The 23,554-nt window shown below is 40.6% G+C and overlaps 1 protein-coding gene across 21 annotated transcripts in view; it reads right to left on the bottom strand.

The window, feature by feature from the left end:
* The window catches only part of SOX5 (SRY-box transcription factor 5), a 657,930-nt gene that overhangs the window by 23,263 nt on the left and 611,113 nt on the right, over window positions 1–23,554 (bottom strand). For 18 of the 21 annotated variants that reach the window (XR_011741632.1, XM_071815743.1, XM_071815738.1 and 15 more), the window contains 2 exons: window positions 15,573–15,750; window positions 10,526–10,698 (listed from right to left, as the gene is read on the bottom strand). Coding sequence is in view for 20 of the 21 variants with exons in the window: in XM_071815743.1 (XP_071671844.1) it covers window positions 10,526–10,698; window positions 15,573–15,750 (351 nt within the window). In the remaining variant the exon portion in view is untranslated. The remainder of the gene's footprint in view (window positions 1–10,525; window positions 10,699–15,572; window positions 15,751–23,554) is intronic. The other 3 variants (XM_071815712.1, XM_065846496.2, XM_065846528.2) reach the window with 1 other exon arrangement.

Genomic DNA, 23,554 nt, shown 5'->3' with positions numbered 1-23,554 from the left:
TGTCACGGTAATTTGTCATTTGGGAGATTTTTTTTGTTGTTGTTATTGCATCAAAGTTGAGTACGAAGAAACAATGCATCCACCACCCCCTCAGCTCTTTCAGTCTTGCTTATCTGAGATCTCCCTTTTCCACAGAATAATCCACTTGCAGAACCTAAAAGCAGTATTAGAAGCAAGAAAATAAAATAACATTCTTAATTTGTGGATCTTCCAGATTTTATGGTACTTCTTTCAGAATTATTACCTTCAGTCTTAATTGGGGCTACATCACTTGGTAAAGGAACCATATCTTTCAGTTTACAGTATATATTCAAGTCCAGATTGGTTCAACACCCCCCAGAAACCTCTATGTAATCTCTATGAAGTGTTATATGGATCCAGCAGAGAGGAATCCTATGAGGTGTCATATGGAAAAAATCAGATGGATCAAGTAGGCCCAGACATGTAACTACTCTCCTTTCAGGAACAGATACCCAGTCACTGGGGGAATTTGCTGAAAATTGTAGTGTCACATGCTTTGCCTTATGCTGTGGACATAGGTCTGTGGTTTCTAAGGGCTCTCCTTTCAAAGCACTGAAGGCAAGTCAGAGTCTGCTAAAATAAAAAAAGGGAAAATACTCAATAACTTGTCAGGGGTCAGGTCCTTAGAAATTTTTAAAAATTATTTATTTCAGAAAGAATGACTTCCTCAGTAAAATACATTATTTGACTTGGAAACAAACTCATGGGAAGCAGCAATTCCAGAAGAAATGAGGACACTGAGGTCCTCCTTGGTTAGGAGCTCTGAGAGATAGTGCAAGCTAGGATTTATAAATAAAAATGCAGGTAGGGCTGGCCCAACCCATTTAAAGAAGAAATAAAAAGGAAAGCAAAAGCAAAAAGCAAAGCAGAATGATGAGACACTGCTTCCTTCCTATAAAAGTTTTTACAGTGTGGGCACAGGCATCGACCTCAAGCAGATCCAGCTGTAGTCCGCTGATTGCAAATAGGTTAAGAGTTACATGACCCAGTTTCTCATCTAGACTGGTTGCTGGGCTGACATGCTCTGTAACTTTGCATGAATTGTTCACCTGCTGCACCTTACTTTCCCCAACTAAGCAGGATGGAGATCATGACATTTTCCCACCGTTGTGAAGAGTTTTGAGATCTCTGGATGAAATCTGCCACATAAATTGTAATGAAGGGTTTCACAGTGACTCAGAAAGAGCTGCTACAGCTGTTCAGTGAGGAAAGGAAGGGTTAACTGGGGGAAAGAGGTGGCACACCAAAAGTGAAAGACAATGAAAATCACAACCCACGCAGGATATCCTAGGAAATAGAGTCTAGATGCATGTAAAGACAAAGCAAGAACACAGTCTCTGCTTTCCTGACAATTGTTTATTAAACAATGGGTGACTCAACTGCACAGCAACATTACAGATATATCGCCCGTTCTTTTCCATTTTTTCTGAGAAGGTATTAAAATGATCAAAGCTGTTGTATCTTTGCTTCCAGCCCTAACATGAAGAAGCTGATGTGCTATCTAGGCTATCTCCTGAGAAAGAATCCACCACATTTTCCCAGGCATGAAGTAAGGCTTAGCTTGTCTACTCCCCAGCATCAGCACCAAAACATTCAAAAGTTCAGTTCAGCACCCTCAAACACATTAGTGGCTGTTTGTCACCCAGCTAAGTGAACACCTGCACACCAAGACAGGCAGAACAGCACAGGCTGATCCCCCAGGAGTCTAAGTGGACACAATTCACATAAGAATGAGGCTCAGCCTCTACTACACTGAAGAGAGATATTGCACTGACACTGATGCCCATCACTGTGCTGAAAGCCCCAGCCATTGGAGGCACGTGATTACATAAAAATAATAACAACATCTCAGGAAGTAATAAGCTCTTGTGGTTGTAGGGCACAGCTTAGAACTTAAACTCAAAGACTCAAAAAGTTCAAAAGACATAACAAGAACTCCAAATCAATTGTATGGGTTTTTTTCAGTAGGAAGTGCATCCACCTTTATTGGGCTTAATAAAATTTCCACTAAGGTATAAACAGCTGCAGTCCTCCCTGAGCTACACTAGCCTGTGAATGGTTCCAATCTCTGCCTTTTGGAGTGAACGAAGACTTAAATTGCCATTCCAACTTCAACAACTGCAGGGATCCAGCTTTCTTTCCTTGCTTCTTTGCCTGCTGTTCTCTTTGACTTCAACAGGAGTTTCCTGCACATATCCATGGGTAGAATTTGTCCCTCCTTCTGTATTTTTGATTTTCTATTATAAATAGCTAGCCCTGCCCATGCAGTTCTGCCCTAACGACGCACTAAAGGCACATGCACATGTACACACTTTATTTTTCTTTGAAAAACCTATCTGGGCATTTAACAGATCACGGTCAATAAGGGAAAAAAAAAAGGCATTTTAAATAAAGAACTAAAAAAAGAACTAAAATCCTTAGGGGAATAAAAAAATGCTCATTGCAGAATCTCTTCCTCCCCTGCGCAGGCACTTGCTAACTGAGAGTAGTGGCACTGTGACAAAAGCAGCAAAACCAAAGGCAGGTTTTACTGAAAGGGAGGAGGGGAAGTAAATAAGGCATGTGGACATTAAATGCAGAGGCTGTAAATATAAATATACACAAGTTCCACAAAGCAAATGGCAAAAAAATAAATGGACGGGGTGTGGAGGAAAAGGAAAAAGGAATAAACTTTCAGCTGAAGCAAATAAAAATATTTAATGCTTAGCTACCAGTGTTGGGCAAAAACAATTTTGATCTTTGCAGTCTGCAAACTTGACATGTGTTTTTAATTACATTTGAGGAAAGTCTGAGGAGAAATGACAATGGATACAGTAGCCCCGTTGAGTAAAGGACTGCTTGAACATGAATGATCCTGTTGAGCCTGCTGACTGGACTGACGTACAGGGTGATGGATGGGTGACAACATAATACCTGCTCGCCTCCGTGTCATACTTTTTGAAAACTGTCTGCTCTGTGCTGATAGCATTAGCAAAGAGGACTGCCACCTGCATACAAGAATTTCTGCTGACAAAGAACCTCAGTAAGACAAAATTACGTAGAGGGTAGGGGAAAAGGGTAATCAGCAGTGGACACCCAGTTGTTAGCATATTATGTTAACTTTCGTGTTGTGGGACTGTAATTGTCCATTGTCTGCAAGATACTCCCTGATCCCCACATTGTATAATAATTATTCCAAACAGAAGGATCTCTGCTCACACTGCAAAAAGAGAACAAAAATATTACACTGATCACCTTTCCTGGTGTTTTACAGGTCAGTGAGGAATAGACTGGGCTACAAATTACAGGACATATATTTTAGTGGTCTGCTGAATTTGCAGGGATAAGTGTGTGTGTATGTAATGTCTGCGGGTAATACAGACTCTGCTAGTCACTGGGAAAGCTGAAGTATTTTTCCAGTAAAATACTACAGAGATTATGAAAATGGGCAGGTTTCAACTCACATAAAGTGATTTGGTTTATGATGTTAGTACTGCACCAATGGACGTATTTCCAGTGGGTTTTTCCTGTCGGGGAAGCCTGGTTTCTGCCAGGTCCTGTTCTTCCCAGTTTCAATCATTACAACTTACTGCCCTAGTCTGACCCATGGACAATCAGTGTCTGCAGCAAGCATGGGGTCAGAGTCTATTTTACTAACCCTTCTCTTCTCCCTGCCCTTCATTCTTCCAGTTTTTTCTTGACTTTCTGGTTAAAATTTAACCATTAGAGGAAGAAAAAAAAAATGTTGTTGAAGTAAAATTCTCTGCTGCAAGACAAATTTAAATCCCATGTGTTAAACCAGCTCCTCCCTATGCTTCTAGTAAAGTGAGCTCCAGTGTTTTATTTCTCAAAGACAGCAGGATCTGCGGGTTTGAGTTTCTTAATATCCCCCTCCTCCCCGAGGGGAGAGCAGGGGCAGAATTCATTTCAGCTCAGCAGATCACAGCAGTTTCGTAAGAGTTAACTTCACCGTCCCCATCCATCAGGCAGCCAGCGAGGCATCAGGAAGGAATGATGGATGTAAAATTATTACAGGGCTGCCACCCGATATACTTACTGCCATTTGTAACTAACGCTGGAACTGACACACTTTTTTCATTATTAAACATCCACATTAAGTCAACATTGGTCACTGTCATTTCATGTTTGGCACTCTCTTAAGGGGAAGAGGGAGAGGTGGGGGTGGGAGTGGGAAGGATGGTGGAAGGAGGGGGTGGGTGGAAATGGGAGGAAAGACATCCTGAACCCGGTGTTCCATAAGCTTGAGTAATAAATAGGGTCCTGCTTACAATGCTGGAATAAATATTGTTACAAATAGCTCTTTAGTGACAGCCTAGCAGACAGTACATGTCAGAGCCTTTTAAAAGGACACACTCTAAGCAATAAGAGGGAGAACTCGTATCACAGGTTAAGAAACACTTCAGCACAGGCGGTATTTGTATTCAGATGCACTCAGGACGTGCTGTGAGTGTGACCACGTTCGCACGCGTCCAAAACGCTCGTGTGGCTGCGCACACCCACACACCTCTCCCAGTCACCTGTATCCTCCCCAGCGGCCACCAGCATTATGAAACCAGTACCTGTGTTTGTACCCATGCACACAGACACATGCTCAAATACCTGCTTGTGTGTCACTTCCTTCCCCCTCCACCCCCTTCTTTTTTTTTTACAGGTACCAGGCTACACACACAAATGTTTCCGAGTCTGACTACAGTCTGAAAAGGACTGGCTAGCTGGGTGTGTGTATCTCTGAAGGAGTGCACTGCAGGCTTGTACGCCTGCACACACGTGCTGGCTCTTGGTGTTGCATACATCTCCTTTGTATGGAGATCTAGGGAGTTTTGGGGCCTAACAAACAGACCAGAGTTCACTTGCTGAAGTGGCCCGTTGTGGTGTTTGTGCTAGATGACAATCCGCACTCTCGGCTACATGTATACAAGGTAACATTGTTTATGTATAGTACATATCAAGCTATAATTAACTGTAGATGACAATTACAAATAAACTGCTCCTGTGTTTCCAAGAAACCAGAAAAACATATACACACACTTCTCATTTATACATGGAAATGTTTCCAAGAAAAGTAATGTAAAAATATGTTTTATTGCATTTGCAATTAAAATTGGTTTTAGTAAAATCCATGTTCATCGTGATGTTCATAGTTTTTACTGTAATCCTCTGAAAATCAAATCCCTCAAGATGGTCCAAGTTGGATCCCCATAAAGTGACTCACCCAAATCATCCTAGCCATTTTTAAATATCTTTTCTCATTTATGACTCCTTTATACAGTGTCTCTCCAGTTCCACAAAATTCCTGCCTTACAGCTGCCAGGTCTGGCTGTCCACAGGGACCAACCCACCTGGGAACACAAGCCAGGCAACGGGTCATGTACATGTGTGGAGAAAAGTCCCAATAGCTTTAACATAGACCCACAAAGGTGATTTCCAGCCCTGAGACTGCCTGTCTGCCCCTGGCAGATAAATCCCTACCAAGAGTCCCACACGCGTGTTCCGAACTGTGTGGAACTTGCCCTCACCAGGAGGCTGCACCGGCAATACATGCAACAAAAAACTCCACAGGTCTCAGAGAAGCGTAGGTCTCCATAACTGCATCAGCCACTGCAGCAAGGAAGCGAGGAGAATTTGGGATAGCCCGACATGGGTGTTTGTTACCTATAAAGACAGATCACTCTACAGCAGGGGTGTCAAACTAATTTTCATCAGGGGCCGCATCAGCCTCGTGGTTGCCTTCAAATGACTGAATGTAACTTTAGGACAGTATAAATGTAGGAGTAGTTAAATTTTAACAGTCCTAAAATTACCTTTGGCCCTTTGCAGGCAACCACGAGGCTGATGTAACCCCCGGTGAAAATTAGTTTGACACCCCTGCTTTACAGAAAGGATAGTCACCTTTCTTCTGTACATAACCATAGACAAAATGTACATTTCTAAGTAGGACTACGGCACACATATAACTACATTAGGCTAGCCTTCTTTTAATTCCATTCCCCACCTCAAAATCTCCCTGTCAGGAAGAAACCAGGGAACAAATGTAACATCCCAAAAGTTTGGGGGCTGCCTCTAATTCTCCCAGCGGGACCCTGAGCTTCTAAAGGGAAACCCCCAGTGGTAACACTGCAGCACTCTATTTCTCACTGTGCACCTTCCCAACTATTTCTTCTTCTTTCCCCTGAAAACAGGGAAAAATGGAATAAAATACAATTCAAAATGGTAACACTCGCCTTCCTCTCAACTCCAGTTCTTAACAACAGAGAAAATTTTAAAGTCCTAGATCAAAGTCACAAGCTGTAGAGAAGCTGGGGGTTTGTACGGATTTCTGTGGCGGATACACTTGATCCCCGCCCAGCCAAACCAGCATCAGTTTGGTCCAGGCTCCAGAGTGGGGAAAGGCCTGAGCCACAGCCAGGCCGAGAACCCCTTCCAGGAGACCCACAGGGATGCAGAATGGCACACTGAACACCAGTGGCTTGTGTCTCATGTAGACTTTTCCTACTGTATGCAATTTGACTACAAGTCAACCACTTCACTCTATAAATACGACAGCCTGGATGAGCCCGCTTTGAGCTTTCCCTGCTAAATAAGTGAGCTGTATGGCAATGGTTTTACTACTGAGAGGTCAGTGGATGAGCCCAATTCAAGTTCAATATGAATCACTTAGCTTAAGGATATGGACACCAAATGCAATAGATGATTTAGAGATATAAGGTTGTATGATTTTTAATATACTCTTGGATTCATGTTACTTGGTAGACTAGATTTGCTAAAACTTTAAGCTCGTATTTACCAAAGCAACTGCAGACTACACTAGATGTCTGCAAGATAAAGTCTAGCTTGCATTTTGCTGGGAAAAAAGGAACTGACTGGGAAAACAACGATCCAAGGCTGACGCAGAGACATCACAGACACCTGCAAAGCAGGGCCTATTTTGCACTTGCTGACAAAACAGCACCTTCAAGGATATGAACCAAAACTATTGTCTACAACTGGACAAAACAAAGGCCCACGTGGACTCAGAGAAAAAGGGTCCAATGGGGAGCAAAGGGCCTGGTGGTGAAATTTTGCTATTGGACTGGATCTTGGTTTGAACGGTCTGTAAAGATATAGAAGTTTGTAGTTTTCTATGCTTGAGCGGACCTCTGTGCAGGTACCCAGCCCTTCTGCTATGTTACTCCATTAATTTTTTTTATTTTCTGAGCATTGTGTCTCCTGAAAGTCTGCTCTGCATATGGTTATCAGGCCTCGCCTGAAAGTTTGCCTCCGGAGTTTTAAAATACAGAATCCAGAGCGAATGGTTATCAGGGAAAGAGGATTCGTGACAGTTTTCATCGCGACAGGTACAGGCCTCCCCTGAGAGTTTGCCTTTGGATCTCTAAGACACAGACTCTGGGGCAAACAGTTATCATGGAGGGAAGACACCTGAAAGTTCGCTTTGTGAATGGGTACAGGCACCTGGAGAGACGCTAAGCAGCATTCGCCTTGTCATATTTCCCCCATGTAGTAAATAACAGAGTGAACCCACCACCGAACTCTTAAGTTGCACTTCTCTTTAAGAAATCTAAACATTGTTCTGCAGGAAGCAGAACCCTAAATTACTTCCTTTGCAACAATCTCACAGCTGGCTAGTCAATGGATAGCATAGAGCGTGTATTGGAAAGGAGAACATGTACCTAAACTTCACAGCCTCTGATACTCTGTTGGGTCAAATGCAAGAGACAGTTCAGGACACTCTCCTAAGCCAAAAAGTGCAACTTCTTAACTAGCACTTAGTGGCTCAAGTGGTTACCCAAGCAACTCAAATGCCATTATGGTCTAGGAGAGCTCAAACTTGGTTCTGTACCTCCCTGTCTCCACTTTAAAAATAAAATAAAATAAAATAAAATAAAATAAAATAAAATAAAATAAAATAAAATAAAATAAAATAAAATAAAATAAAATAAAATAAAAGTACCCCAATAAAGTTTTGGCATTTATTGTATCAAAAACCCTAAACTCTACAGCTGCCTTAGAAAATTTTTCGACTGAGCAAACCATTTTTTCTTCCTGCTACCTTGTAAAAGAACTCCTCTCTGCCCTCCACGAGTCCACCAGGAGGCATGAATTAGAGAGGAAAATAAACTTCAACTGAGGGTGAGAAGTGAAAACAGAAGGGGTAAGGAGAATCCCAACAATAGGAAAGTAACAGAATAAAGTGAATGCAGATGGTTCCACTCCTGTTACTTAATCAAAAGGCTGTGCAGAGTCACTAGAGCCAGCAGAAAGTCATGTGTTAGAACAACAGCTGATCTGTATTAAAGAAGATTAACTCGCAATGCCATGGTGGAGGGCCTGGGATTATTTTATGTACTTCCACTGCCGAACAAGCCGTCAGCACAATTACTGCCCTCCGATGTGAATGACTGATCTGTAACCACAGCTAAACAGCATGCTGCTTAGGGGCCTGGGTGCTTCATGAAGATGAATTTCCATACCATCAAAGTGCTTTTAATGGGCTTCCTGATCCAACCACAAGGCCTGCTTTGCAAGTATATAGAACTCAGGATGAAGGCTTCCTGTCCAAAAGGATTTGGTCGGTTGTCACTTGACAATTCCCAGCCAGCACAAGGGAGGAGAGGGGGGGAGATAGGTAGAGTTGTCTCTGCTTTGGAGGATTTAAAAAAAAAAAAAAAAAAGAAGAAAAAGGAAAAAAAAGGGTACAGATGCTTTCTGAATGCAACCAACTGCTGTATCCACAGCTGAATTCAATGCGCTTAACAAATAACGGCAATTTAGCTATGCTTGCGAGGAATAGCTTGAGTCACTTTGCATTAGCATCTGGCTGAGTGTTAAAGTCATTTCTACATGGGGAGCAGAGAAAAGAAATTTCTGCTCCAAGCATCCTTTCAAGAATGCTTAAATATTTGAATATAAATTCCTTTGTGCTTGTGATCACTTCTTCTTATATCTGACACTCTGCTTTTCCCTTTTCCCTTCTGGTACTCTTCCATGTGAAATGCCGTAAACATGCTCCATCCCTCTCTTTCTTTCTCTCTCCCCATACCAGTGCTCTTATTCTCCTAAGAGAGATTGTATGTACTGCCAGATACCTATTACACTGACCTCTTTTTTCTTTCCCCTTCCTCTCTTGAAAGTGCATGAAATTGGAGTCATTTCTACATCACTTACACCCAGGATAGGCTGATGAAAAAAAGTACAGTAGTGAGAGACTCACATGTACATTTAACATTCATTACTCAGACTGCTGGCTTCTCACAGCTTATTGATCAAACTATCTAAAAACAGGGAAAATGGAAAACTATCCAAATTAGCAATCTGCTCATTCTGGACAATATTGTTTGACTCACAAGCTTCCTAGGATGACTGACTTTCGAGTTTCTGCTAAATAGCTGATCATTTTTATTCATTCTACTTATCTGCCTATCTCAGTGATTCACACAGGCCCTAAGAGTGAAAAGCCACCAGAAGTGGTTTCAATGAAATTCAGCTTACACCAAATGCAATCACAGTCATCACTGTGGTGCTCTAGGATGAGGGCTGGCTCTATCATCACACCAAATATTGCAAGGGAAGAGAGAAACAGACAAAAATGTCTTGCTAGGCATATGATATTGAGACACACACAAGAGTTTGGATGTATATCTCAGGTGGCAGCATTGTAAGGACAGCTCGCTATATATGTGGCAGCAAGCACTGGCAGGTCTATTTATCCTCCATGAGCCGGGGCAGTGCACGGAAAGACATGGGGTACTTCCAGAGAAAAGCAGCAAATCACAGTCTCTTTGACATACGCAACAGTTACAGTACAGACAAATTTTACTAAAGAATATTCACTTTGTTGATATTCTGTTATAGCACAACTTCAGAGGCCAGTTCAAAAACAGAAAGTGATAAAGGCCTCTACGTTCTGCTGCTTTGAAGTTTCACTGCAAATATTTGGTGCAGTTTGTGTTGTCAATTCTCCATTTTTTCAATTTTGTTAAGTCATCTAACATGACATGACAGTGCTACATTGCAATGATCACAAAATATAATATATGACAACCTCACAAGGCTAAATACCCAGAAGCTGAGCCTGAGTATCAGCAAAGCTTATGTTCCTAAAGAAGCTTGAATATTTTCAAATCCAGCTCATCTCACAAACACATGTAAGCATTTCCATAAAGCAAGATTTCCACTTAGACCCAGAGATTTCCAAGATCACCTTCTCATAATATATGTTGACAGGCTGGAACAGAGAATTAGTGGCCTCCAAAGTTCTCGTGAGGGCTTTATCTATCTCTGCCTTCTCCCCGCTCTCCCTCAAGGGTCTCGAGGTCTCTCTCTCATGTCAGCTTTTGGTTGTGGTTTTTGTTTTTTGCCTTTTTTTTTTTTTTTGAAAGAGGCAACGACTCTCTTTAAAAATTGAGAGGAAAAACAGGAGGGAAAAAAGGGAGGCAAAACCTATGTATCTGTAAGGAGAGCCAAATGCAATTTCTGACCCTTTGGAAAGGGAGTCTTGGAAACTCACCTTTTCTGTCCTGCAGTTATTGAGACCCAGGCTATTCACAACAGCCACCTTCCCATCCAGCACCTGTTGTTCCCGCCGAAGTTGCTCCTTCATCTGCCGGGCTTCCTGGATTGCCTTGGTAACAGCATCGTGGTCATTTAAATAACCTGACGACGTGATAGAAGAAAGGATATCTTAAAAAAAGAAAGTTACAAGAAAACACTTTAGCTTTCATTGATGAAATGCACCAATAGTTTATCATTATTAATGAGAGCGAGTTAAAAGGTAACGCCCCGAAACCCGCCCGTGCTTCGTAATTCTGTTACTGTTACGAACGAGCCACCTGGATAGAAAGCATGAGAAACCTCAGTGCCAAAATCACCGTCCCTGATATTTGATCCCATTAGTTTCAATATTTCCCTGATGCTGCAGAGGCGAGCCCTGTGGTTTGCATGCAGCAGGATGTAACTGGATAAGACTTAGGGGAAGCTTTGATCATGCCAGCAATCCCAAACTCTTAAAAATAGACCATTTCATTCTTCCCGTTCTTAAAACTTGTGAATACATTAAAATAAACCACAGGTGGCGGTGGTTTGCTATAGATATGAAATGCATAATGACTGGGAAGAGAAACCTCATCCACTGAATGCTCCCCACCACCACCTGTCATTCAGAAATGTATAAGAAACCACAGCTACACGGACCTACATTCCCAGTCCTATTCATGTTGCTAATAGTAGGTCAAATGTCCACTGTTTTGCTGCAAATTCACAGCCTAGGGCTTAGCCTTAGTAGTCACTGAATTATTTCCTTTTAAAATGTTACAAGCGTCACCGGCACAGCTAATACTATTTAATTTTAAATGTGACACTTTGTCATTTTTTTCCTTTAGCGTACCGTAGATTATACTTATTATGATCTGCATGTGATTTGTAGGATAGAATACTGATGGGAGACTCCAAGCTCCAGTCTATTTTTCAAACATTAAAGGAGAGGGTAATATCTATCAATCTCCCTCCCCCTCTCCGCATCCCCACACGTGCGCACACGCACACACTTCTTTCTGTCTTTTAACTAGGGCATAAAAACGGCATAAAATGAATCTGTAATATGAAATTGCCCAGAAAAGGGACTTCTGTTTGTGACATGAGGCTAAATCTAACCAGATCCATTGGTGAATTGTGACAGATGGAGGGACTGCGAGACAGAAGGCAGGCACTAATCACACACAAAATGACCGGCTTGCCTCAACATGTTCCATGGATTCCAGCAAACTTTACACCCTAATCCATTTTTAGAACAAAAAACATCTGGGCCATAAATCCTCTAATCTGCCAAAACACGCTATTAAATCCCATGATTTGTTGAAAAACACTAAGATTAAAGAAAGGAAATATAAAATGGCTAACTGCCGTGTTAGGAAAGTGTTATTAATACTCTTTCTTTGTCTCAATTATGAATGTTCTGTTCCTAAAGAGCCTTGTCTAATCATGTCAGATTACACATCCTTGTTGTATTGCTAGACTCTTCTATCTGATCTGCTGATTGCCAAAAAACGTAGGACATTGTCTTGCTGCTTAAAACATTTCAGGGGAAGAAGCTGATGTCAGATTAGTTTGGCGCTGTGCTGCTGTCAGGATTTTAGTTTGGTTTGGGTTTTTACTGTTGTTTTTTCAGACTGCAGACAGAATGGGACTGGTATTCCCGACATCCTTGCTGTGCAAAAACTAGAAAGAAAAGTTTCTGTGTGCTTCGACTCTTTTTAATTGTACTAACAGTTAGCTTTTGGCTAAATACCCAGGAACCCTGAGAGTTTTATATGAAATAACTTGATTCACATTGCTTTTATCAAATGACCCAGTTCAGTAATTCCCAGCCAATGGAACTGCAGTAATTCCAGCTTTCCCGGCATAAGGAAGGATATAACCTGCACCAGCACAGTGCTAGCAGCTGACTTTTTTTTTTTACCTCCATTTTATCAACTTGTTTGGTTTCTTTCCCACTTTGCATCTGTTCCTGATCAAGCTTGCATGTAGTCGGAATAAATTAAAAAGGGAGCAAACAAACAAACAAACAGTAGTATTACTGCTCGTTGTGCTCTTGATTAGGCTAGGTATTATACTTTCAATCTGTAATACAGCTGAATGTGCCTAGGAACTGGAATTCATGCCCTTCTCCAGACTATTTGGCTTTTCCTGAATACTGCTATCTTTGAGACAGTTTGGCACATGACAGTGAATAAAAGCAAGCACTCCTTATGTTTTTCAGTAGCTGCCAAGATGCTGGTGTGCAGGGAAATGATTAATATAGAAGCGAGTTGAATGTAAATTATTGTTGTTTAGGGTCGGTGGTGAATTATTGACAGAGAGGGGAACTGCATTACATAAAACGCACTTAGTTACAAGGATTGCCAAACTAGCAAGAGATGTTGAAGATAATGGCAAAGGGCAGAGAGAAGTTGTTTCTGTTTTTAGTACACGGACATATGCCTGTTCCCAAAAAGAAAGGCTTGGATTTAAAGTCATACATGAAGCCATGACATTTGTGACTGCTCAGTCGGTAGCATAATTCATACACTTTAAAGATAGCTTTAGAAAAGGACTGCATGGCTGAATGCACCTACACTCTTTATCATAGGAGGCTGTAAGTTTACATCCTTCAGAGACAACTGAACAATGCATGAGCATTTCTCCCTGTCACAGGAACCAAGCAGCCCGAAGAACAGCTTTCAGAAAGTAGTTTTAATTTGAAGTTAGTGGCAGTGCAAAGTGGCAGCTCAGCTGCATCCCAGCAAGGTGGGCCATGCACACCTAGGACAGACAACTTGTGTCTTGCATAGACAGCTCCAGTCATCCAAATGGTGGAAGGAACTGTCTGGCAAATGACTGCATGCTTCCCAGTGACTTTTTGTAGAGGGATTCATCTCTCAAGATAAAGAAGTAATCCAGTTTCTCCACTATTTTTAGGGACCATAGTCACTTGACTAAAAAGTTTTATCAAAATTTTTTGTGGCATAGCTCCTACTGGACAGTGACTTGAAATTGCATGCTCACGTTTATAAGATAACCAAATGGTTTCAACATGGTAATGAGTTTTACTTGCTGCAATTTTGGTCGGATCTGACATAGCAGTTGGCAGGAAAAGACTCTCTAAGTGTTCACAAGACTTTCGTTCTTCTAGTCCTTCACTAAAGGACAGACCTTTGTTAGAAGAAGGCTGTCTGTCCGTCTCCTGCACCACAGTTAAAGGCTGCTTGTCTTAAATATACAGTATGCACAGTGATACTGCTCAGCAACCTCAAAAAGTCACTTTCTATATTTGTAGCTGAGAGATGTACAGCAGTGAACTCTATGTCATTAACAATAACTTAAGTATGTTATCTTTTGCTCCACAGTTTTCCATGGTTTATTAATGGTATAACACATTAATTCTTCTTACAAGAGTGACCTTTAAAGCTCCATTCATCCTCACAGCTTTTATCCAATTACATTATCACTCATTACAGGTACAGCATTTCCAAATCTGCATTTTGTTAAAAGAAGTAAATTGCAGGAGTCTCAAACCTATGAAAAATATCAGGTGTGTAGGGAAAGAAGATTGGAGAGGAGAGAACAAGAGATGTCCTGCCACTGAGATGCAGGTCAGATGCTTAACTCCACATCTAAATGTGATGCTCAGTCTACTGAGGACAAAAAATTGAATGTGAAAAAATTGAAACTTGGTGCTTTGTACTTGGAGAGCAGTAGAGCCAAGCAAATTAATATGAAATACATTATTACTTATCAAAGTTAAACAGTATAGGGCAATAATAATACATGAATTAACAATTAACAATGTGATATTTACACAATATTTATGCAACTGTAGCATGTCATACCAAATAAAATTATTTTCTTTTCTACAGTATGTAGGAGCTTATTCTCTCATATATGTCATTCTAATCAACATTAGCAGTAATCGTGCATGCACAGTGGGAGAGTAATACAGTTAGTTTTGATCCTTGTACATCACTATGGGTCCTTCTAGTGTCTGTGTAGATAGAATATGGACTACAGAGTGCTTGGGAGAGACCCACAGAGACACAACTAATGGACATAGCACTGAGATATCACAAAAACAGTTTCTGATAGGTTTGACCTATTGTTTCTTTTCTTTGTGCCATCTCTGAAAGTGGTCAGCAGAAGATGTTTTAGTAGCACCAAGACACATGGTAGCAAAGGTACAACAATCTACCTCACTTAATTCCCTAAACAGAGTTTCATTTACATCCTGCAATTTTAATTTTAATTCAGGTTATAGTCAATCACTTCATGGACTAAAATGTTTCAGTTAGAAGGATGAAGAACGGGGTGTGTACCCATTTTACTTACACAAAGAACCATCCCTTTAACACATCAGACTTGTAAAATCACCACTAGGACTGTTATTACTTAGACGGTCTTTAGGCAAGGAGGTAATTTTGACAGGAGGAAGAATTAACACTGTTTTCTGGAATAATGTTAAAAACATGATCTTAAATGCTAAAAACAAGTCAAGACTTTTTGCAAGATACAAGATCTAGTTCTTTTTTTTATCTGAATGAACCTGGTGATTGTGTTGCTTATTAGACCAAGGTAAAATAATGCTCCATGCAGCTTTTTAGCAGACTAAGGTTTAAACCTGTAATTTTGCAAAGATGTATCTGCATATGTAGACTTTTACCTTAAAGGGATTTTTTTTTAAGTTTATTCATCACTTTTTGATGACATAGGAGAATATCATGGTTCCTTAATGCCTCACCATTAGACAAGTTGCTGTCTTTAATGTATGCCATTAAACAAACAGCATTTACGACCTGTTATTGATAAAGTAGTATCTGAAATAGCACAGGCTTTTGTATTCCAAGTCTGTAAAAGTTAAGATACTTCTTCCTGAAATTGTGAGTTTCTTCACTGGCATCAACAAATGTTGTATTATCGTCAACCCGTGACAGCTCATACACCACTGACTGGCAACTGGCTGATAAAGGCCCACTTTCCAATAACACCTATTAATTGTTATGAGGAGGAAAAAATGAAACTGATCTTACCTATTGTGTTAGCTCTGGTCGAAGGACTAGCTAATGTTGCTGGAACAGAGGATTTTAGTGAACCGGCCCCGCTATTTATTCTCAGAGTTGGCATATGAGGAGAGGTGGGTGATGTGGGAGACTTGCCATCAGATGTCTTGGGTTTGGCTGAAAGGTTCAGAGGCTGGGCTACTTCATCCTACAACAAGGAGTAGAGAAAATAATGTTATTGAAAAACCACTGCTGGCACAACATCGTCCAAGCAAAGACAGTTGTGTTCAGCTCAGATGAACTTCTAAGATCAAATGTGATACCGCCTTGTCATTCCAGTTTGGAACTGACATGACTGATAAACTGGAAAATTAGCATGACATGATCAGAGAACATCCTCCATTCACACTTTTGCATGTAAGAATTGTCTCTGAAGAAACTCTTCACATCAACAAAATGTATCCTTCTGTGATGAAAATGAAAAGCACTTTCACAGTTATATTTTATTGTTATTTTAAACTTTTGCTTGTTTGCTTGTTTTAAACTTGTGTTTCCTCTGAACCTCCCATGCTTAGAACTGCAAACACAAAAATATCATAGGAAATAAATACTTCTACCACATCAAGAGAGCTGGAAGAACTGTCCCTTTCTTTCCACAAAATTTGAAACAATAACCTGTATAATTCTGCATACGCCTCTAGATTTTACCATCTTCTGTTATAGAATTATTCCTGACTTACAGCGATGCAAAGCTGTCTGGAATTAGAGTCATAATGTTTGAGTGTTTTACTGCTACCACTAAGGTATTTGTAACTTCTATAATATAACACTTATTCTTTTCCACAGAGGGTCGTGTGCTGCAGTAAAGAAGGAATTTTATCATTGCCTGTAGCTTGTGGAAGCATGAGGTAGATGTACGTCTCCAAACACAGGACAATTCTGCAAAGCACCTTCATACAACTTTTCCATTACCTTAAAGAAGCAAGCTCTGAGTGAAACACTTTTGTTCTATTTGATTATTTCCACACTTCTGTAACAGTCATAGTTAAAAATATATTAAAGCTTAGCAGACAAACTTATCAGGGACATTGTCGACAAAGCTGTCACGCTTAAAGTGGTATTTAAGCCATCCTAGATGCAACTTGTGCATAAAATGAAGGTGGAGAAAAAAAATGCATAAAACTGACTTAGGAGTCTACATTCTGTATTCTCAGAAGTGACTTAGGCACACACAAGGCAGAATTCTGCTGATCTTCTAAGAGACTTAAGCCTCGGGTTAAAAATGTCACCCAGTTCTAACAGCATTTGACATTTTAAGAAAGTATTCATTACTTTACAGAAATACAAATCCATTCTATGTTAGAATAAAATAGATTAACCTACTAATCAAATGGAAGGGGACTTGGCTGCTCTTCTACTGCTTTCAACTTAAAACAAAAACCAAAATCCCACAACAGTGCAACCATAATGTTGCAAAATCAGTACTGAGGTAGTTGCATGAAAGTATAAGTACAAATGAGCCAATGAATCCACCAAACACAGCAACCCTGTGCCAGAGCAGGATCCGTGAAGAGCAAAGCCATCTATTTGGAAGACGGTATCAGAAGCAATGCGCACCTGCCCACGGATTTGTGTCAGTTCAATCCTAGAGGGGTTAGTTTCCACGTATATTCAATTCTTGACCTCTGTTGTCTCAACAAAAGGGGCTGATCAGTTTCAGATATGGTAGGAAAAGCTGTAGGGTGGTCTCTGGCTGCTGCAGATCTGACTGCGAGCAGCACTGCAGTTCACACGACCAGCAACCCACCCCTGATGGGAATCGGTCCCATTCACTGCCAAGTCAGCTGGGATTCTAACCTGCATCCTCATGCTGAAAGGCTTTTTTCGGTCCCATCCTTTTGACTCAATCCCTTGGCTACCATCTCCCTATGAAGATTATTTCCTTCCCTTCTCTCGCTCCTCTGCCCTTCCTCAGTTCTTTGGTTCCCTTTTTTCAGCCTGATGTGAAGGCAAGGTCGTGTGCAAGTCCACTCTAGAACAGTGGGTTCGGTCTCATTTAATGCAAGTTAGAAAAGGGAGCGGTGTTTTTTTCCATGGTAGACATCCAGCAATGAACCTGTCTGTGCTGTTACTATTCTGGGTAGTAAGAATGCTCTTCTTCATTCAAGTCAGCACAGCCTTCTCTAGAGCCAAGAAGTATAAGGCCTTGTGGAAATAATAGAAGTCGACAGTTCCAGAGCTGATAAATGTCATTCCAAATTGTCCCTTCATTCACTTTCATTGTGTTCTCAGGCTCATGGTAAATTTATCGGAGGTCACAGAAGCATAGTTCTCATAAAGAAGGATAAGTAAATAATTTTCAGCTATTATATGTATTTACAAAATGATACTACTTCACTATTTGCTCTTCATAACATTTTTACTTCTGTTATTTCAAAGAGCATTCTCAAATCCTCACTGGAAGTCAAATACATTAAAAATTCAGTTAGAGAATTTAGAAACCCTACACTGGATCATGAGTGGATAATAATGTAAATAATTTCCTTTACTACAGTGGAACTATACTGATTTATTCTATGGGAGTCTAAGTGTGAAAACAACTGTTAGGTTCTTCTATACTGAATGAGCCATTTTACTCTTCTTCCTATCTGCAGACATAAATTCAAAATTCCCTGGATGAGTTTGTACTTTCTGTTCTTGCAGTTTAAATCAAGAACTGTACTGTCTTCGTTATTGATCTGCACCTGTGTAACCACAAGAAGAATTAGGTGAAGCTGAGCAGGCTTCACTCTCAGTTATATCAAAGCTGTGTATAAGCGCAGCATGACAGCTAGAGCAAACGAGAAATAAAATGAAAAAAATAGATGTAGCACATTCATGCCAGGTAGATGGTGTCTTCCAACAGACAGGAGATTCAATTTTTTACAGTGGGATCACTGAATCTAGAACTACTCCCTGCACTTAGTTTTTGTCAGAGAAAGCTCAGTATTGATTGGTCCCTGCCTTTTTTTGACATGCAGTTATTCTAAGATGCCATTCATAAGGTCTGGGATTTTTTCAAGCCAGTATTTTTTAAAGAGTTAAACAAAGTCAAACATTTATTTATATATCAGCCAAAACGATTAATGCTTAGACCAGGGGACGTTAAGACCCAAAAGGCTTGTAATAATATAAACACAGATGTGATGAAAGTAAAATATGATCCTGATGAAAGGTTATGAAATGTTTCCTTTAAAGTAGCATATTTGTCTAACAAAACAAAACACACACACACACACACAAGTGTAGAGAATAAAGCATAAGCAAAAACACATGATGGAGGGCTAGTTAAATGAAGCACCCACAGCAAGAGCAAAGCATTGGTAAAAAGATGCACATCCCCTGTATCACAGCCATGTCAAAATAGTCACAATTTTAGGGAAAGCTGGTGGTTTGCTTCTCAGGATTGGAAGACTGTCATTAACTGAAACTGTGGAACTTGGGGACCTTTAAATCTTTGATTTGCTTTAGATTCTTTTCCCAGATGATCTCTAGATACATGAGGGAAGAAGTAAGAGCTCTTCACCTACACCAGAATTTGAAGGGTAAACAGAATATTCAAGAGCTGTATTTTGTAGCTTTACTCAAGCTGGATTTGTATAACTTCGAGATTTCATACTTAAGCATCAGACATTGGAAATCCCCAAATATGAGTGCCTGACAAGCAACATTTAAGCAGAAATGCTGCTGGTAAGTTGAGTGTGCATCACACTGCTTTTACAAGGTTTGTATGGCGCTTTAAAAAGGTAAAATGCTAGGTAAACACAATGTGCTTCTTAATATGGGAGGAAAAAATGCAAGACAGAGAAGAGGAAAGGAGTTGGTCACAGTCACAGAGCAATGTAGCAGCAGTTGCAGACAGGCCGAGGAATTCTGACTGGCAGTCACCAATGTTGCAAACAGTTGGCTGAAATGGGGTCTTCTCTAAACCTTACAATCATGCTGTCTCTATTTACTTCCTCCAAAGATAAAAGATTAATTTATCTCTATGGAGAATGGATATGGAAAAAGAAGGGAATAATATCTGATTTTGAGAATCTCTCTAAACCATTTATTAGAAATGGCACTATTTCAGCACCAAGAGCTAAATAAAAGCCGGATGGCCCAGTTGAACAAACCAGTCTCAGAGAAAGAAAAATAATGTGGTGGTGGGGAAGAACCCAGACAATTCATTTGGATTTCATAATCTCACTTCTTTTCACATATTTGAAAGATTAGTATACTATTAAAATACAGTTGCTGAATTATTGTACTGTCATTTAAATCCAAGGGCTGTATGTATCCCACTGTGGCACACACTGAAGGTCCAGCTTGCACGGTTTATTACAAAATCATGAACTACTCTGTGTATCATCTGACTGGCAATACAAATGTGCTTAAATGACCTGGCATAAGCACAGCCTAGTATGCTTTACTAAAGAGGCTTTTCATGACCTATGGGAACACATTTGCCATATCTTGCTGCCTATTTAAATGACCTTGACAGTACAAATTACAGCAAATGAGTTAGAAATAAGAACCCAGAGAGGGGCTTTCTAAAAGAATGCCTCTGCCACCTCACCAGAAACAAAGCCTCATTCCCTCACCCTGTTTCTGTTTCATGGAGATCTTAATTTCAAGGGAAATGCAAAATATGGAGCACTTACTGGCATGGCTGGCGCAGAAGACAATGATGCTACTGTTTCTCACTGAACAATGCAGCCAGTCAGTGGCTTATCCATTCAGTCTCTTGCTCATCCAGAAACGTCTAACCAAAATATATCAGAAACCAAAATGCAACAGCATGTATGCAAAGAAAATCCCTTGGCATTACTGTCCCTCAAGCCTACAGTTGTCCACACACTCATACAAAGATACTGGCAGCTTCCTTCACATCCCCTCCCCTTCCTCTGAAGCCACTCATGGTGCAATTATCAGTAGTGATAATAAGAAGCCGAGAGGTAAAGGCAGTTGTGAAACATGTTGTATAAATGAATCACGCTGCTGATATTATCCTCGCTGATGAAATAATTGTATTAAATTAAGCAGGGATGTTCACATGACAGGATGGGTGAATTAGATAATGCTCATCTGCAGCTGTACCTCCTCCTGCCACATTCTCAAGTTTTGATTAAGAATAATGTGTCTCTTCCTGCAAAGGTGAAAATTTCTCCAACTACATAGAAAAAGAAATAGACACATATAAACAGGCATATCAGTTATGATATGATAATAAACACAACAAAATTATTCTTCAGGTTCAGAGAAGTCACTGTATCCTACTCTTGCTCATGAGGTCCAGCGCAAAAGCAGAAGGTACAACTAGTCTTTTGTCAGAAAGGAAAAGGCACCAAAGAGGGAAAATATTGGGAAGAACCGTGTTCTTTCCTTCTGCTCCCGCTCAATGCACAGACTTTTCCTTCTGTGATAGCTGCAGAAACATCTCAGCCTGGATTTCTACCTATACGTAGAGCAGATTTTTGTTTAATAGTGTTTCTTTGCTGAGTATGCTTTCCTGAATGTCTTGCTCTCAGAATGTAGACATTTTCTGGATTCAGCATATGTTAGCCAACCGAAGTCAGTATTTCCAGTCATTACTGATAGTGACCAAATAATCTTATTCATGGCACTGAAAGGGGGAAACTGGGCTGCCTTACATTTGTGACAAACATTCTTTTTGTTCTCCCATCTGTTTCTTTGAGGTGACTACTCAAGGAACAAATTACCCCCAAATGGTGCTTTATACACTAGAAGTATTCCTGCATAGTCTCTATTCCTGTTTATGGGTGGTCAAAAGTGCTGCAGAACACACCAACTTAATCTGTTTTGTAGAACCAGAGACACAGGAGTTTTTTCCCAGTCCTTTTCTACAATGCTAGAGGCTCTCAGTGAGGATATTCTCTGGAGACTTCGTCCTCTCTCAAAGATCTCTAACATCCTCCTCTTCCATTTTTCTTTACAGGAAGCCTAGCTGCCAGGAAAGAAGTCTGCACTTACAAAGACTAATTTGCTGCCCTGGAAACCCCAAGCTTTGATTTTGTCTCGTCCACATGTTGTCACAGTAAAAAAAGAGAGCTGCTGGGGTGTTTCTCCTTTGTATTTAGCACCATTGTTTCCTGAAGCTGCACACAGGATTCACAAACAGATATAGGAAGAACAGAAGAGGAGCATGCAAAAGGACCTGTCTACAAACATGGAAGGCCCAAGGAGCTGGATGCCTTCCCCTCCTCCAAACAACCTTTTTATGTGATGCACAGCACTTACTCTCTAGTATTGCTCCACAGAATGCAGATGCTGAAATAACAAGAGGATCAAATGCCAAACAAGCCTCCGATCATTATAGCACTCCAGCTAGCTCAGAAATGGAGGAGCGTGGGCTGTTTGAGCTGAAGGGTGGCCCAAAAGCAGCGTCTGTGGAGAGAGCTACATAATTCCTCAAAATCTACATCCAACAATGACCTGGGGGCAAAGGTCTTAATTTTGTGTAGCAACTGGTCAGACCTCTGCACACAGAACCCTAAAAACAACTCTTTAAAACTCTTCAGGAAAGACAAGTGCTGCACTAGGACCCTTTGGGGTCTTGTGGGGCTCAAGGCAAGGCTGTTTGCCCAAAAGAATACACCAGGGCATGCAGCTTCGCAAAATGAGCACACTGGTATGTGTTTACCTAAAATTCATTCACTTAGCTTCTCAAATCCTCAAAGAAGCATCCCCCAAACCATACTTGCAGTTTCTGGTTGGCTTTGGACAGCCAAGATGTCCACCATCCTTGTGAAGTCTCGTGATGATTTCCACAGACAAATAGCACAACATGTTTAAGAAAAAAGGCTGGTATGAGATTTTTATGCTATTTTTGTTTGATCATGAGTTTTCAGCCACATCAGCCTCTAGAGAAACCTGATGACTTATAGATGCTTATCCCAACATCAAACATCCATTTTCATCCATACGAAAGTAACTGACTTACTCCCATTGCTGCTATTCTGCTGTGTGGGCATTTGCTCTTCTGTTAGACTGAAAGAAGCAGAAGTGAGAGTTGCTCACCACACTGCTTAGGACCCAGTATGTGGATTTTCAGTGTGAAGCAAAACTGCAGGAACAAAGAGTTTTTAGCATTTGCTTCCACCTCCTAATGAAAAACCTCCTTCTCATTCTGCATCTCCAAGTGAGCAAAAATATAGCGCAGTAGCCTCATTTACAAAAAACAAAACAGACAAACAAAAAATGAAAAAAACCCAAGCTTCAGCAAATCATATTCTGAGCAAATCCTGCTAGGTTTGGCCTGAAATGAAAAAGGTCTATGTTGAGTGAAGTTATATATGAGCCAGTGCAGCAAGACTGGCCACTTGGGATTTTGCTGGTCCATACTTTCTGCCAAACTTTGGTCCTGTTGTTAGCTTTTTACCTCTAATAATTATTGTTCAGCTGTATTTCTCACATCACTGCTGTATTTATTTATTTGGTATAATGCTATTAATGAAGCGCTTCTCTAAGAAGGCTCAAGTCTGCTGCTAAGCAGGAAGAATGACTTAGGCACAGGTCAGCAGGGATTGATGCAGATACTTCAAGTCCTCATGGGAAAACAACAACTGATTTTTCATGCTCTTAGCCATACAAATCACTTTATTATACAAGAGGTAAAAAGTATCAGAAAGGATCACAAAACTGTGGGAGATAGGAGAGGAACAGATTCTTCCTAGAAAACCTGCCCGCACAGAACTACATGGCAAGGAGTAAAGTCCAAGGCAGGGGGAAACTCAGTGTACTGCAGGTCTGTTAATTCATTAAACCTCATAATTACTCTGACAGCTTTTGCCTTAATTTACAAATAGAAGAATAAGGTACAAAGTGGCCAAATGACTGCCCTAATCTTGCACAGTGAATAAACGACTTAGTCATAAGGAAGAGCAGAGTGACTGCCATTCTCACTCAGAACAATGTTTTGGAGGTTTTTTTGCTACCGTACTGAACCTCCCAAAATGTCCAGCTGCTTC

The sequence above is a fragment of the Patagioenas fasciata genome, chromosome 1 (genome assembly GCF_037038585.1).
Source record: "Patagioenas fasciata isolate bPatFas1 chromosome 1, bPatFas1.hap1, whole genome shotgun sequence".
Lineage (NCBI taxonomy): Eukaryota > Metazoa > Chordata > Aves > Columbiformes > Columbidae > Patagioenas > Patagioenas fasciata.
This window is presented reverse-complemented; position numbering and strand designations above follow the sequence as displayed.